At 59.1% G+C, this 16773-nt stretch overlaps 2 protein-coding genes across 2 annotated transcripts in view; both read right to left on the bottom strand.

Annotated features, from left to right (window-relative positions):
* The window catches only part of SYNGR2 (synaptogyrin 2), a 7475-nt gene extending 2862 nt beyond the window's left edge, over positions 1-4613 (bottom strand). Inside the window, exon 1 of the mRNA XM_029928084.1 lies at positions 4566-4613. Coding sequence (XP_029783944.1) covers positions 4566-4598 — 33 coding nt within the window. The 5' untranslated portion in view covers positions 4599-4613. The remainder of the gene's footprint in view (positions 1-4565) is intronic.
* Positions 4614-14196: 9583 nt separating this feature from the next.
* The window catches only part of TMC8 (transmembrane channel like 8), a 9415-nt gene continuing 6838 nt past the window's right edge, over positions 14197-16773 (bottom strand). Inside the window, 6 exon segments of the mRNA XM_029926737.1 lie at positions 14197-14736; positions 15122-15200; positions 15619-15777; positions 15877-16007; positions 16202-16385; positions 16564-16725. Coding sequence (XP_029782597.1) covers positions 14479-14736; positions 15122-15200; positions 15619-15777; positions 15877-16007; positions 16202-16385; positions 16564-16725 — 973 coding nt within the window. The 3' untranslated portion in view covers positions 14197-14478.

Genomic DNA, 16773 nt, shown 5'->3' with positions numbered 1-16773 from the left:
TGTCGCCTCCGTCTCCGCCGCCGCCGCCGCCGCCGCCAGCCTAGCTCCCAGCCACAGCCCCGCCCCGGCCCGGCCCCGCCCCAGGGGCGTGGCCAGCGCCGCCCCAGGGACCGAGGACAAAATTCGGTCCGCAGCCAACAGCGAGCAGAGCGGCCCGGACGCTCCGTGGGCTGGACTTGCTTGCGTTCTGGCGGCGGACAAACAACCGTTCAGTCCACCTCGTGGCGGGGGCCGTGTCCCCTTGCTCCCAGAGAGGGGCCAGGGAGTCCTCAAGAAGAGACGGAGGCGAGGAGGCCCGCCCCTCTGCCCCACCCACACTTTACCCCCTGCTCCCGCCTTCTCCAAGAAGCCCGCCAGGTAGATGCCTGTCTGGGCCTCACCTGCCCAGGACCCAGGCTCATAAGCACCCCCACTTCTCTCCCCGTTCCATCCCAAACCCCAGGCCGCAGCCTGGACGCGCTCCTTGACTGGCCTGTCGCTCTTTGCTCCTCTCTGGAGCTAAACCTGGGGTGGCACCGAGGACCCTCTCCCCAAATCTTCCGGGCTGAGCCAGGCCCCAAGGGTGTGTGACTTCAGACTTCCATGCCCAAGACGGTATGCAGGCAGAAACAAAGTTTCCAGGGTGACAGGCAGAGGGCAGAGTTTAATCCGGTCCTCACCCCCGCACTGCCCCCCCTCCCCAGGAAGGCTGAGTGGGGTGGGGTGGGGGTGCATTCCCTAGGGGTCACAGGCTGACCGGAAGTGGAAAATTCCAGACACTTTTTGCTAGTTACAGGTAAGGCTTAATAAGGGGGTGCTGGCCAGCGGGGTGCTCAGAGGCCCCCCAGGTGAGTGGGTGGGGCGGGAGAAACAGGCCACCAGGAGATGGGGTGCCACACCAGGGAAGAGGGGAACTGGGGAGGGGAGGAGGTGACCCTGATGGGTTGTTGCATCTGGGCCTCTTCACAGTCTGCCACACCCTTTCCCCAGACCTGCATGATGGTGACAAGCAGCAGAGGGGTGAGGACAGGGGCCACGCGGAGTCCCCCGGACCTCCCCTTCCATCACAGCCCTTCCCCTCCTAAAATCCTCACACTGACACCATGTGTGTTCTCGAAGGAACACCAGCCCCCAAGAGTCAGGGCTGACAGAGTTTTTCTTCATTCAAACGGTGGGTCCTTCTGTAGGGGACAGAGACCCGGGCCCTCCTGAGGGGACTCTGCTGAGCCTGCATCTTCTGGTCACAACCTTGATGACAAAGGAGTTCAGATTTTAGGTTAGGCAAGCACACTTCTCAGCCACCCCCTCCCGAGGCCTCCAGGAACTTTATGGTGTTAAGCGTATGGGTGACCTGGGCAGGAGAAGGGGTGTGAGGCCTCGTCACCCCACTAAATGAAGACGGAGGCACTGAATCACCAAGAGGGCAAGCACTGGCCCCTGGTCACATGGTGAGGGAGAGCCCGGCCTCCAGATCCCATTGTATAAAAGGGAAAACCGAGGCTCAGGGAGGTGACAGGGCTCTCCCGCGAGTCTGGCCTCTAGAAAGGACAGAGACGGGAGGAAGGGACACAGACATGAGACGAGGAGAATGTGAAGGGTGGACTCCTGGACAGCGGCCACTGGAAAGGTTGGCCAGGGAGGGAGGCAGACAATCAGGAGAGGGCAGTGGCTAGAGACCAAGGCAGGTGAGGAGTTCATGGGGCAGAGGTGGTTGCTGCCAAAGGCCAGACAGGTGGGGTTTGGGGACAGACGACACAAAGGTCCTGGGGTCACTTTACAAGTCAGTGAACGGAGTGCCTTAGAGAGGGGATCCCGGAGGGCCAGCCGTTCCCACTTCCATGGAGAACAGAACCCCCTGATCCAGCCCGGTCCCCAGGAGCCTCGCCCCCGCTCCTGCTGTCCCTCCCCAGACCCATCAGGAATCCAGGTGAATGCCCCACCCAGAGGCCAACTGACTCCATCGTGGGGCTGCGCAGAGTGTTAGTCAGGGTCAGATGAAGGCACGGAAGTCCAAGCCTGCGGCAGACACTTGGCACACAGTAGGGCCCTTAATAAACGTTTGCAGGTCATGCGTGGGCCACATGGCCCTTCACCGGCCCCAGAGGCCGCCTGTCCTACAGACCCGCTCCCGGATGCCTCCGGCTGGGCTCCTGGTGGTCCGCCCAGGCTGCCCGCACTTCTCACCGCGAAGGGCGGGGGGTGGCTGAGCTGGGCTCTCCCAACTCCTGATGACCTGGAAGTGCCAGTGCCCCTTGGGAAGCCAAGGGGCTCTCACCTGGGACACCAGCTGGACCGGGCTGGACCGGACGTCGATGTCAGGCTGACATCCGGGTAAGAGGGAAGGACAAGTTGGCTGTAGTTTGGTCTCTGCTGCGTGTGGTCCTTCCCACCAGGCTGGAGGTGATGGGTGGGCTGCCTGAGGACACCTGGCAGGAAACCTCTCCCCAGGGGCCTGATCTTCCGGCCAGCAAGGTCAAGTTAGCCTGCAGCCGAGACATGGGCTCTGATAGGGCGGAGGAGGTTAGCAAGGCATGGCCTCGTGACCGTTAACACTCTCTCGCCAGCAAATTCCCTCGTTTCAAAATGCCCACTGGGCTTGGAGGCCTAACTGCGCTTGCTGCCTCCTCCAGGCAGCCTTCTGGATTACTCCCTCTGTCTTATGCCTGGGCTTCCACCCTGCTTGCCGTGTGTACCACACAATTTCACATTTGGTTTTATTTTCATGTGGTATATTCTGGGTTGCCAGGCTTTGCAAATAAAAATATAGGATGCCCAGTTAAATGTGAATGTCAGGTAAATAACGAATAGTTTTTCGGTATGAATATGTCCTGTGCAAATGTTATCTGGCAAACCCTATTTATAGTCTTTCAGTCTTGACTCTTTTACTGGAATACATGTTTCCTCAGAACAAGAACTGTCGCTTAGAAGAATCTGGATTCTAGAATTCCCCGGAGCCTTCAACCTAATGCTGTAAATGGCCAACCACCACCCTGGTGGTGTACTGACCACCTACTAGAAGCTTCCACTGAATCCTCTCTACCTTACTGGCTGGTGTAGGTGCCCTTATTATTTTTGTTTTGCAGAAGAAGCAACCAGGCCCAGAGAGGTTGAGCAATGTGCCCAAAACCCACAGCCTGTTAAGTGTTGAAACTTAAACCCCATTAGGACTCCAGATCCTAGGCTCTCCTTCACTAGACTGGCTCCTTAAGGGGGAAGGGGGGAGACAGGGGACAACATTCCCTAGCCCCTTCCCCCTCCCCCCTGTGCCTCCCACCAGGAAGGACACTTGGAGTTAAGCTCAGGGTGGAGAAGTGGGGCGCCTGGGTGGCTCAGTTGGTTGAGCATTCAACTCTTGATTTCGGCTGTTGACCTCACGGTTGTGGGTTCAAGCCCCATGTCAGGCTCTGTGCTGACATTGTGGAGCCTGCTTGGGGGTTCTCTTTCTCTCTCAAATAAATAAACATTAAGGGGCGCCTGGGTGGCTCAGTCGGTTGCGCGTCGACTTTGGCTCAGGTCATGATCTCACAGTTCATGGGTTCGAGCCCCGCGTCGGACTCTGTGCTGACAGCTCAGAGCCTGGAGCCTGCTTTGGATTCTGTTTCCCTCTCTCTCTGCCCCTCCCCTGCTGATGCTGTCTTTCTCTCTCTCAAAAAGTAAATAAAACATTAGAAAAAAATTTTTAATAAATAAACATTAAAAAAATGTTTTAAATAAAATCAGGACAGACGTGGGAAGAACACGTTTTGGAGCTGGACCGAGTGGGGTTTGAGACCAGCCTTTGCCACTGGCAAGCTCGGTGGCCTGGGGCGATGTTCTTAATCGCCACGAGCTTCCTCTCCGGGGAACCACAACCCCCACCCTCCAGTGCCGTGTTGTGAAGATTCAACTAGATAAGGCACAAAAAGTGCCTACTTTATCAACCGATGAGGCCCAGGCCCTGGTCACTTCCACCGGCCCCAAAGGGCCCCACCGGGAGATCGGGCCCTGGGGCCCAGCCAGGAGCTACACTCTCCTGAGCCCAGGCCTGAGGGACTTCAAGCGAGGGACCTTGGAAGTGGCTAACCTGTGCTGTCCCCTCCCTCCTGCCTTCTAGCCCCAGACCCTGCCCCTGCCCCCACCACTGCCACTGTGCACTCAGCACTGGTCCGCAGCTGCCAGCACCTCTGCAGCTTGGTGCTGACTTAGTGCGAGGCCCAGGGGGAGGGCACCTGGCAGAAGCAGGTGAGGAGGTCTGGCCTGGACTTGAGCGTGATGTTGAAGTTGAAGAAGGCCAAGTGTTGAGTCTCCACCACCTTCTCGGCGGGAGTAAGTGGCGGGTGGAGTGGCACCGTGATGCGGACCCGTCGGCCTCCGGAGAAACCCCCTGGGACTTCATAGACAACAGTGGTCTCGGGGACAATTTCCGAAGGAAAGAGATCAGCATTTATCAAGGACCTTAAGAAACTGCTGATTTTGTGTTTCCTTTCCTTAAAAAATTACAAAATCATATGACCTCGCCAGCCCACGCGTGGAAGCACACCAAAAGAATAAAAAACAGGGACACTGACAGGTACACATGCACCCAGGTTCCCAGCAGGTCTACTCACAGCAGCCAAAAGGTGGGGTGCCCACGTGTGCATCAGTAGACGGACAGAGAACATGTGGCCTGGCCACACGTGGACTAATCTTCAGCCGCAAGAAGGAGTGACGTTCTGCACAGACGAGTCTTAAAAACGGTTATGCCCCGGGAAAGGAGTCAGACACAAAGGCAACATCTGTTTGATTCCATGCATGGGAAATGTCCGGAATAGGAAAATCCCGAGACGGAGAGCAGATTGGGGGCTGGCAGGGGCTGGCAGAGGGGGGATATGGAAGTGACCGCTAGTGTGTCGGGGCTTTCCTTTGGGGGCGACGGAAATGTCTGGAACTAGATTAGGTGGGGGTTGCACAACATCGTGAATGGATACGTTAAATGCTGTGAATCGTCAATTGGAAATGGTTAATTTTGCACTAAGTGAAATTCACCTCAATTTAAAAAGGAGAAGGAAGGAGAGGGGGAAAAGATGGAGGGAGGGAAGGAAGGAGAAAGGGAGAGAGAAAAAGAGAGGAAGGAAGGAAAGGAGAAAGGGAGGGAGGAGGGAGCAAGGAAAGGAGGGAGGGATGGGGGGAGGAAGGCAGGAAGGAAACCACTATCGGATAAAAGTCTTCCTCTGGGATTTAGACTCTTTTTACCCAGAATATTTTACTACAAAAACAAAATGAAATTAGGGTATGAGGAGGAAGCACGGAGAGGTTTGAACAGAGGTCAGGAGGGGCGCCTGGGGGCTCAGTTGATGGAGTGCCGACTTGGGCTCAGGTCATGATGTTGCAGTCAGTGGGTTCGAGCCCTGCATTGGGCGCTGTGCTGACAGCTCAGAGCCTGGGGCCTGCTTCGGATTCTGTGGTTCCCTCTCTCTCTGACCCTCCCCAACGCAAGCTCTGTCTCTCAAAAATAAGTAAACATTAAAAAATTAATTTAAAAAAAGCAAAAATTTTTTCAAAAAACGAACAGAGGTCAGGAGAGCTCACACTGGACTCAGCATCTAGATTCAACAAGTTTGTCGACTGTAACCTGCAGGACAGGCCTCCTGGGGAGACCAGACGTCTCCTCTTTGTTGGCTGAACACCCCTTTACACTGAACGGCCTCACTGGCCAGCCGTGGCGCGCATGCGCAGTCAGGCATCTCCTAACCGCGCACCTTGAGAATGCACCCGAGCTGGGGAATCTCCTCACCGAGAGAGAGACAAGTTAGGTGCAAAGCCCGACCAGCCACCCAATCAGCTGGCCCCGAGCTCAGGTCTGATGCTGGACTGGGTCCTGAGACTGGAAACGCCCGTGTGCCTCCGGCCAGACCCACCAGGGTGCCTGGGACACTGGCCCTGCGCCCAGAGGGGTCAACATCTGGTTTAAAGGGACAGTCAGAAGGCGGCGGTTGAGGGGATGACCCAGATCCACAGGGACGAGCTGAGCCGGAGGGAAAGATGCCACTTGGGGAAAGCAGGATTTCCAGAAGGAGCCTGGACGCTCCCAGCCCCTGGAAGACTCTGGACCGGTCCCCCTGCCCGGCCAGGCCCCGAAGGCACTTGTCCATCAGGACTTAGAACTTGGAAGTAACTTCTTTGTTCTGTGGGTAGTTCTGGAGTCGATTTGATGCAGAAGACTTTTCTAAGAGCTTCCTACTGGCCCTCTCGCTGCTCACACTGAATTCTCCAAGACAGGCCTGGACTGGACAAAACAGAGCTGCCTTCCACCGGGCAGGATTGTTCCTGTTAATGGTGCCTGTTCAAGAATACCGTGGGCGGGAGGGGCGCCCGGGGGGCTTATTCGGTTGAGCGACTTCGGCTCAGGTCATAATCTTGAGGTTTTTGAGTTCCAGCCCCAAATCGGGCTCTGTGCTGATAGCTCAGAGCCTGGAGCCTGCTTCGGATTCTGTGTCTCCCTTTTTCTCTGCCCCTCCTCTGCTTGCACCGTCTCTCTCTCAAAAACAAATGTGTAGGGGCAGTGCTTGGGGGACATAGAGAAAAGGGTTTAGGAAATCTAAATATATACCTCGTGCACCACCCTTGCCCTGCTGGGCACACCGGCTCTGGAAAATGCTGCCAGCAGAAAACTGCTCACGGACCAGAGCCCTGGAACCTACCAGAATGTGCTTCCTTCAGGGACACTTCCTAGGAGTCCCGGTTTCTGACCACTAAGCACAGTTCTTTCTAGACCAGTGGTTCAGAGGTGGCTTGGCCTCCGGGGACCTTTGTGTCTGGAGACATTTTTGGTCGCCATGAATGACAGGGTGCTCCTGGTGTCTAGTCGGTGGAGAACACGAAATACCCTACAACGCCCAGGACAGGCCCCCAAACAGAGAGCCATCCGGTTCCAAGGTCAGTAGCATCAAGGCTGAGGAGCGGTGATTGTGACAGTCATCAGCAGCCTTCCCGAAGCAGGTTCCCAGCCCTGGCCAGGGCCACACAGACACCAGCAAACATCTCCTCTGTGCCTCCCTCAGCTGCACAAGAGGCCCTGTATTTTCATACCTTTTTTTTTCTTTCCAAACCGGCTTTCACTCAGTCTTTGATTTGAAGTAAAGCTGAATGCCTCGTCTCCGGGGTGCCATTTTGCACACTGACCCCCGGTTATTTCATCGATGCATCCTTGGGCCAAAGGGCCAGTTCTGCCCTGCCCAGTGCCCCCGGGGCCCAAAGAATCTCCCTCCACAGGGGGCCACGGGGGTCCGGGGTCAAAGTGTGGTGACACTATTTTTTTGCTCCCTTCACGGAAGGAAACGACCTATAAAACTTGAAAGGAAAAGCTGGCCGCCTTCGTTTCCATTTCGATGGCCATTAATAGAAGCGTGATTTACATAAGTTCATAGACCGGAGTCCCGTGAGCTATGAAACTGTGGAGGAGGGGGGAAGGGGGAGGGGGCGGGGGCGGGGAGATCACTTTTTGGGACCAGTATGGCCTTTGTCTTCCGATCGGTTAGTGGGTGCATTTAACCCAAGGGTAATGAGCGCTTTGGCATTCGCCTAAGAATTCATCGCCCTGTCTGAGCACGGGAACGAGGTTAGAGGAGCCAAGCCGGGCTGGGCCGAGTGGGCGGAGCCTCCTTCTGTTGCCAAGGGAAGAAGGAAGCCGCTGGGGTGTAAGGTGGGGCGGGGGATGGGAGAGGAGCTGCTGCAGCCCCCACCGCTCAGCCGCCCTTCAGGATCACCCCGATCTCTCTCCAGACTTGTGTGTGTGTGTGTGATAACCGGAGGCTTGCAGATTTGAGTCCCAAGCCCAGAGATCCAATTTCTTAGCCCTCAGGTGGGGCCCGGGGATCTGACCCAGTAGCTCACCTGTTGAGGGTCGAATTGCGTCTTCCAAACGGTCAAGCCCTCCCCCGACTCCCTCCCCTCCCGCAGGGAATACAGCACCCCTGCCATGTGGCTCTTATGAAGTGACCTCGACCCTCACATGGAAATTCCAGACAGGTTTCAGGAATAGACGGGGGACAATCCAAAGCTCCTTCGCTCTCTCTCCGGGGAGTACGCTCTAGCTTGGATCCGATCTAGCTTGAATCCCTGCTTCAACCAGATATCACCCCCCCAACCCTGAACGAGAACAGTCATGTGTTCACGGAGGCCCCACACGACCCCCAGGCCCCCAGCTCCGCCTCCCCTCCCCAAGGCAGGGCCTGTGCTAGCTGTTGTCCCGGATACTGGGGCCCCACAGTGGCCCCAGCACTGCCCCGGGAGGACAGGGGTGGACATCCTCTGGACACTTCTAGACTGTTCTCCCTCCTTCCTCCCTAAACACCGCCCTCGACCCTCATGTCTTCAGACACATTCTGCCCTGCTCTCCGGGGTCCCCTAGAAACACCCATCATTCCCTGAAGATCTGGCCCCCTGTTCCCACACTTGCCCTCATTTTGGGGGATTTCAAAATACATGCAGATAATCTTTCCAGCATCCTGGCTCTTTAGTTCCCTCACTTCCAATCTCTGTGCCCAGCATCTTGCTCCCACCGAAGCGTTTTTAGCTGCGCCATATCCTGTCTCGAGGCTGCCAGTCCTCTGAGCTGCTCAGGCTGAAACCCTCGGGGACATCCTCGGCCGCTCTGATTTTCACGGCAGCGCACCTTGCATCCTCAGCAAGGGCTGCTGGCCTGACCCTCAGAATATGTCTCTTCAGCCCCCCACCCGCACCCCGGGGGGCTCTGACTTTCACCAAATCTCTCCCCTGGACCCGGGAACAGCCCAGCGGCTCCCGGGGACTCTCCCGTGGTTCCCGTCCTGTCCCTTCTCAAGAAGCCTCCAAGGGGAAAACGGCCCATGTCTTCCATGCAAACCTCACCCCTGTCACTACTTAACCCCCCTCCCCACCTAGCTCTCCCCTCCCTGCTGTGCTCAGGCCTTGCAGATGGGTCCTGCTCCACCTCGGGGGTCCCGTTCTGGGCGACAATCTCTCAGTAAATGCTGACCGCCCAACCCCTGCCTGCTCTGTTCCCTTCCACTCTTCCCTGCTTGCTCTGTTCTAGAACTTACCACCTCCCCGCACACTGTAGAAATCGCTTATTTTCACCATCATGGTGCCACCCCACCCCCACCCCACTGGACTGCGGAAGCTCTGTGAGGACGGGGGACCTTTTGTTTTCTTTCTGCACCTGTGGCCCCATCTTGGGTCCTAGAACGGTGCCCCGCACCAAGAAGGTGCTCCGACGGGCGGTGCTGCCCGAATGAACGACTTAGCAGCTGGTCCCCGGGGGCTGAGTAGCCGGGGTTACCACGGGTTGTTGGGCAAGAGTCTGAGCAGAAGTCAGGGGCCGAGGGGGGCGGGGACCGGCCCTGCCCAGGTACTTCCCGGGCTGGGGACGCGAACGTCTGCCGCCTCAAACTGCTGTCTCTTTTTAGCAGAAATGCCACGACTGACGTGTTTGTTTTTAAAGCAAATGAGGAAATGATAGTTCTGCCTCCGCCGCCTTCAAGCAAGACCCACCCTTCGGTGAAATAGCGCGGCCGATGCCAATTCTGTGACCCGGTGACCGAGGAAGGTAATGGTGGAGACAAGCCAGGGAGGCATACCAGCCCCCAGCCTGGTGGAGAGGAGGAGTTGATCCATCACCTTGACCTTAAGGGTTGCAGGGCTAGAAAGGGGGGCAGGGGGACTGGAGGGGGGAGAGCAGAAGGGCGGGAAGGAGGCGCGGGGGCGGGGCCAGGATCGTCCCCGCCCCTGGCTCTGTAGCACCCCCTGGTGGAGAGCGGGGGCCCTGCCGCCCACGGCTGCCTCTCGGTAAGTCAGGCTCCCTTGGCCGGACCTCCTCCGAGGAAGTCTGGACTTCCTCTTCCTCGGAGCAGAGACGCCCCACTAGAATGCCCCCAGCCCTCCCTGGCGTCACCCCCACCTGGCAGAGCTGTGGGGCTCCCGGAAGGGCTTCTGGTCCAGATCAGGCACCTGGGTAGGAAGGCTGGACACACCTGCCCAGGGACATGCTCGTGGCTCCCTCTCCCTGCTGCAGCCCAGCTGGAAGCCAGCACTGTCCTGGCCCAACGGCCCCTGCAGGTCCCACACTGGCCTGCTCACCCTGCTCCTCTCCGTCCCCCCCCCCCCCCCCCCCCCCCCCCCCCCCCCCCCCCCCCCCCCCCCCCGCCCCCTCCATGGCCCCGCAGGGGTTGAGGCTAACTTCCAGAATGGTCTAGCTCTCTGCCACCAAACACCCTCTCTCCATCGGCAATCTCCACCAGCCACGGTGCCCACTTTCTCCCTCATGCAGGTTGGGCTACTCACCCACCTCCGACTCTACAGAGAAGCTGCTGGCCGCTGTAAGGAGGGGGAGGCTCGGGGAATGTCTGAGGGCCATAAGCAGGGAGCCCAGGATGGAGAGACCATCCAGAGAGCCTCCTGCCGAGGCCACAGGGAAGCCTAGGACTCACAAAATCTCCTTTGAGGCCACAACTTTTAGTGTCACCAGGCATTTCGTGGATGAGTAAATAGTGGGACCAGAATGGTGCAGCCATCGGGAACTGTGCCACATGTGCCGTAAGGGGCTGGTCTCAGACCCGAGTTCACATCTCTCCCTCTCTGCCCTGTGCTTCCAGAAGCGCCTGTGCCTCTAGGCCCCTCTCCAGTGCTCACTAGCACTCCCACACCCCGAGCCGCCTCCCCCGAGGCCCCGCAGGGCTCCCTCCGCCATGTCCCCAGTGGCTTACCCAGCAGGGCCACACAGCAGCGGAAGGAGCCTCCTCCTTCTGTTGGTGGAGGGCCCTCTGCTCAGGCTCCCAAGAACTCCCTCAACAGGGCCACCTCCACGGCAGGGTGTCCTGCAGCAGGGAGATAACCTGGAGACCGCAGCGTCCCAAGGGCTCAGCAACCAGGGCTGGGCCTGGAGCAGCTACCCGCCCCCCCCCCCCCCAGGGAATTAGTAGGCCCGGGGCTTTGGAGCTAAGCCAGGGTTTACCCTTGGCCGCCAATGCAGAGCTGCAGGGGCCTGAGCCTGTTTGGTGGGTAGATGTTGAAATATGTAGATGTTACCTGGCAGGAGTATTAAGGTTGCTAATCTTTTTTTTTTTTTAAGCTTATTTATTTGTTTTGAGAGAGAGAATGAGTGAGAATCCTAAGATGCAGGGCCAGAACCCACGGATCACGGGATCATGACCTGGGCCCAAATCAAGAGTCTGATACTTAATGGACTGAGCCATCCAGAAGCCCCAAGGTTGCTAATCTTCTGATTTAGAGACGGGGTAATTATCTGGATCATAAGGACGGGCTGTTAATCCTTCCTAAACCCCCAGGGAAGTCTGACTTATGGGCAGGGGGTCTGGTGGGCTGGACCTGCTAGAGAAGCAGGTGGGAGAGGCCATCTCTGCTCAAGTCACACTGGCTCATTACCGACCCCCTGTTGGCACCTGTGGGGTGGCCGACATTGGGCTCAGCCCCCAAATTACAGCTCGGACTGGATGAGGCCCCTGGGTACCCCGGGACGGTGATGCAGTGTGGCAGCCACGACACTCAAGCCCTGCCCTTGAGCTCAGAGTGGCGGGGGAGGGGAGGGTCCTTCCTCATGCCTGTGGACAGTGGTCATTCCCTGGGACCAGTGCCAACCAGTATAAAAGGGGGCCAAACCACGTCACGTATGGTGGCATGCATGGCCTTTTCAGCAGTCTGCAACAGAGCTCACTGGATCTGGGGAGAAGGGTGGGAGCGAGCCAAGAAAACCGAGAACACTAAGGCCAGATCAGAGGGTGGCCGCTCGGGGCAGGGGGCTCAGGGCAGCCCGGAGCGAGGGAGCAGGTGAGGTGTGGCAGCCGGGCCCCTCCTGAGCCAGACCTGGGGCTGCAGGGCCAGCGGGGGCTCTTTGTAGCCAGGTTTCATTTAGTTTGTTCAGGAAACGCCCCTTTGGTCTGCCTTCCTCCGGCAAGATGTCCTGCCCCCAGGCAACCTTTTGCTTCTAGTGGGAGCTGTTCTCTCTTACAGAGCTTCACAGGCTGACCACATGCCCACACCCTGCACCGCCCAGGGGTGAGCACCTGACCCAAGGAAGGCAGGGACAGCCGCCCCTGGGGACACGCGGCCCTCCTCAGGGAAAGCCACTGGGACCTGTGAGGTCTGGGAGCCGGTCTAACAAATGAGCCAGCGCCGTGGGAGCAGCAGGAAGGCTGAAGGGCCCGGATAGCCAGACCCGGCATCTGTCACTTGCCCCCCCCCCGCCGAGTCCTGTCTCGTACCCTGGGGGTGTGCCCTGTGGCCTCACCTACCTCCCTGCATTTGGGGAGCAAGAGCACTCCCTCTTAGAGTCCTAGCCCAAATTCCCTTCCAAAAAGTCTGTCCTCACTCTGTTGAAATGGTTGGGGGAAGGAACTGAAGGAATCACTGACTGCAGAAGGACAGAAGTGTACATCTGTGTCCCGGGGAGGCTCCGAAGCTCATGTCCTTTCCGCCATGTTGTGCTCAGGGGCTGGGGTTTGAGCTCAGGCAGCTCCTGAGAAGCCCCCTCCTTCCCATCTGTGTATCTGGGGAGCAGGTTCGAGGAGAGGCAGTGAGTGGACCTGAGAAACGTTGCCCCCAGGCTTGGACGGGTGGGGCACCTCTCCTGCCCCCACCGGGAGCCCGCTCCCCGCACCCACCGACCGCCTGTGCTTCCAGGGGAAGCCTGTTCTCTGGGCTCTTCTGCCGCTTCTCTCCACGGGCAGTGTGTAGGGTGGGGCTCATTCGGACCCAGGTCACCTAGACCAGACGGAGTTGGGGTAATAATAAAACCTCAGTTACTCAAGGCACATATCAGGACACTTGATAAGAAATTGCTCATTTAACCCTCAGAGGAGGGTGTGTGAGCCCCATGTTGCGGCCGAGCAAAGGGGACCAGACTTTGACAGTCTTCTCCCTGATGTGGCACTTGAATGTTTGCTGAAGACATGAGAAAGTGAGAAGGAAAGGACCCTGGTGTTTCAGTGGAACTTTCTACCGCTTTGCGCCAGGAGCATCACCCCCAGAGGCTCATTACCAGACAGCGCTGGGTCCCACCCCGAGTTTCTGTTTCAGGAGATGGGTGGCACCTGAGCAGCTGCATTTCTGCCCAGCCCCCACGGGATGCTATCCCTGCGGGTCAGGGCCACACTCTGCCTTAATAACATGTCACTTTCACCTGTGACAGGCCCATGGCCGGCCCCTGACTGAGCACACAGCACCATGTGCTTCCCCGGAACAGGGCCCTGCAGATGCTGACGGACTGACGGGTCACGTGGCACGGACAGGGCAGCGAGGGAGGAGCCGAACTGGGCCAGCCTTCAATGCCCATGTGAGGGCCGGGCCCGAGGGCACCGGGCCGGAGCTGCGTCCAGCCTGGGACTCCTGCCGGGTGCCGGGCTCCTGGAGGAAGTAGAGGTTTTCCAAGCACGTCATGGGGTTTCTCCTGGCCCTCCCTCACGAAAGCTCTTTAGGCCAGAATTCTCAGCCCTGGCTGTGGGGAAAGTCATCGGCCGCTTTAGAAAGTCCCCATGCCTGGCGGCTGGCTGTACCCGCCCTGAGCGCATCAGCACTCCTGGCGCAGCGCCAGTTCTCTGAGGCTGAGAGTCACTGCAGGGGTGGGGGTGGAGGCCCTGGGTGGCATCCCTGTCCGGCGGCCTCTGTGGCCCACTGGCTCCAACACTTCCCCAGGCTGACACTTGGTGCGTCTCACGATGCAGGTCTATACCCGTCCCACAGCCCTTGTGGGGCGCCTCCCCCCACCAACCCCGCCACTCCTAAAGGTCAGCTGAACATGGGGGTAGGAGTCTAAGGGGGCACGGAGGAGAGTTAGAGAGCAGGTTCTGTAGAAGAGACGGCCAAGGGACCTCTGTTCCGGGTTCCTGCGGAGGCCTGTTTTGTTGACGTGCGGTCCTGGGTCAGAATAGAAGACCATGAGGAATCCTGCCAGGGAGAGGCTGGTCATGGGCCTGGAAGCCTCGGCCCAGGTCGGGGTCTGGAACGCACCAGGCTGGTGTAGCGTGGCTCTGGGGCCCGAGTTCAAATCTCAGCTGTGCTGCCTGGTGACTCCTGCGTCACTTGTGGGTCTCAGTGCCTCACAGATGGAGAAGGAATAGCAGGAGGCTGGCTGCGGGGGTGTGTGCCGGGGGGCAGCAATATGCACTAGGCACGGCAGCCCTTAGAGCAGGTCAACTGAGCTGCGGCCAGATCTTGCCCTTCCCCTAGGTGTCATGGCGCTTCCCACAGGAAACACTTTCCGAGCACTTCCGGGGGATGTGCATTTATGAATTGCATCCTCTTACTGTAGTAATATATTATGTATATTATAAAACATCCAACAAAAATAGAAACTTTACAGGAACCGACTAAAAATATAAATACAAGTTACCATATTTTCTTCCTGCTGCCTGGGGACTCTCCTGCGTCCTGCTGGAGGGCCCACTGAGCCTGGCAGCGGGTCCGGCAGGGGGAGGAGCCAGGGGGACTCTGGTAGGGGAGGTGGGTCGAGCCCTGGGGAGGTTCTGGGGGCCGAGGCAGGGGTCGATGCTACAGCTCTGAGCCGCTGGGAAAGCGGAATCTACGTGCGGGGCTCCGGTCACCGAAGAGCCCAGCGGGATCCTCGAGGCAAGGTCCGGGCCTACTGGTCCTGGGGCCCGGGGAGCCCGGGCACGGGAATCCAGGGCAGAAGGATCGCGGGCGCGAAGCTCGGAAGTGAAGGGACTCGGGCCCCACAGAGTCGCCAGAGCCCGGTTCCGGTAACAGCCGCGACAGGTCCTCCACCAAGTGCCACTTTTCCTGCACTTGCTGCGGGCGTGGGGGGAGCGAGCGGCCGGTTACGAGCGGCGTCCCCTCCCCGGAGCCAGCCAGAGGAGCTCGGAAATCGCAGTCAGGCGGCCCTTGCCAGGCCCCACCCAGCCCCCCCGTCCCAACCAGAGGCCACGCCCCACGACGAGACCACGTCCGGTCAGGGCCCGCCCCAGCTGAACCAGAGACCACGCCCCAACAGTACAGCACCCGGAAAGAAGCCACGCCCCGCTAGGGTCCCGCCTCTCCCTCAACCCTGAGCCACATTCTATGAATCCCGCGTTCCCAAGCCTAAAGCCATCCATAGTCCTGTCATTTGGCTCCCGGCCTGAGGCCACACTCCGGGACGAGATCTGACCCCAACCCTAGACCAGCGGACACTCACCCACACCAGTTGCTTCCGGATCCGCTGGATGGCCCTAGCATTGGCCTGGGACTGGGAGACGCAGACGGTCAGGACAAGGCTTTGGACAGACAGGAATCCAAGGTCAACTATCGCTGGATGGCAGGCGCCTCCCTTACTTCCTCTACTCCGACCCCAGTGTCTGAATGCTCTCTCAGCAGACTCCTTAATCTCTCTGGTCCTTCTTCCCACTGGCAGCCCCTCCCCTCTAAAGGGCCCTAAGAATATCTCAACTGCAGGTTTTTAGTGTGTCTGCATGTGGCACTGTGTCCCCAGTGGTCACACAAGGTACGTGCGTTACAGCTGAGGACTGGAGCAGGCTGCCCAGGGCTACCTGCCTTTGGGCCCGTGCTCTGTCCTCTGGGACCTGCCTCCCTGGCTCTCCCTGTCTGGCTCTCAGATCCCATGAGGCTGCCTGGGGTACTCATCGAAGGAAGGACACCCTCCCGGGTGTGTCTCCTCGTGGCCATGAGAGGCACCTGAGCAGGATGAGGAAAGGGAAGCTGAAGGCGTGGGAGCCCAGGTAGTGGAGGGCACGCTGGCCAGCTGCCGGGAGCCGGAGGGCCACCAGCTCTGGGACCACCTGCCACGGGGCCGCGTAGTTGGCGAAGAGGCCGCAGTCCCAGGAGGAGTGGATGCTGGGAGAGAGAGCCAGGGTGGGGCTGGCGTCAGGGCCCTGGGCAAGGAGGAGCTGCCTGCCCCCACCCCCCAGCCTCGGGCACCTCTGCTGCCCTCACCTGCTGACCACATAGCCCAGGGGCACGACAGCCAGGAGCAGGCCCAGGATGAGCACCAGCTGGAAGAAGAAGGTGGAGCTGGAGGCTCGGAATCGCCGGGGAGAGGCCTTGGAGTTCCTCATGAGGGTGTACTGGGGACAGGCAACAGCACGTGGGGAGGGTGTCAGCCAGTTTGTGGCTGGCGAGGAGCCTGAGGCCCAGGGCAGCGTCACTGGGGGGCCGGACAGAAGCGGGACAGGAGCCCTGTGCCGCTGACGGGGGCTCAAGGCACCCACCTGGTGCACCTCGGGCCCCCTCCCAGCCACCCCCCGCCCCGAGCCCTCACCTTCTTGATGTAGAAGGTGAGGAAGATGAAGACGCTGTTGACCAGGGGCAGCAGGGGACAGTAGAAAAGGCCCATCCAGGTGACCGTCTGCCCCGCCACAATGTCCAGGACATTCTTGGGCACCAGGAACTCTTCCCGGTCCAGCCAGACCCAGAAGGGGCCTGAGAACCGCTCCACCAGCAGCCTGGGGGGGGTCCGGGTGCCCGTCTTAGCCGTGACCACTGCCCATCACACACTCACTCACGAGGAGGTTCATGGGAAGAACTGCTCACCCTAGGCTGTGGCCACCGGCTGTCCCCAGAAATGCCCAGGTCCCCCCTCCCCCCACCTGCCATTCCCCCCACGGTGTCGCCAGGGCTCACCTCCTAGGCAGGCTGACAAAGAAGGCAAAGGCCACCGTGAGGAGGAAGTTGAAGATGCTCAGCTTGTACAACTCTTCCCCCACTGCATTCTCCCAGCACTGGAGCAGAGGGGCACCTGTCACCCGAGGTCCCCAGCCGCCCCGCCCACCCACGGTAGGACCTCTGTGCTGTAGGAGCCTCGCCTGGGGTCTGATATGATTGCTAAGTTAG

This window comes from Suricata suricatta, chromosome 17 (assembly GCF_006229205.1).
Source record: "Suricata suricatta isolate VVHF042 chromosome 17, meerkat_22Aug2017_6uvM2_HiC, whole genome shotgun sequence".
Lineage (NCBI taxonomy): Eukaryota > Metazoa > Chordata > Mammalia > Carnivora > Herpestidae > Suricata > Suricata suricatta.
The sequence above is the reverse complement of the archived record's forward strand: the minus strand, read 5'-3'. Positions and strand labels throughout refer to the sequence as shown.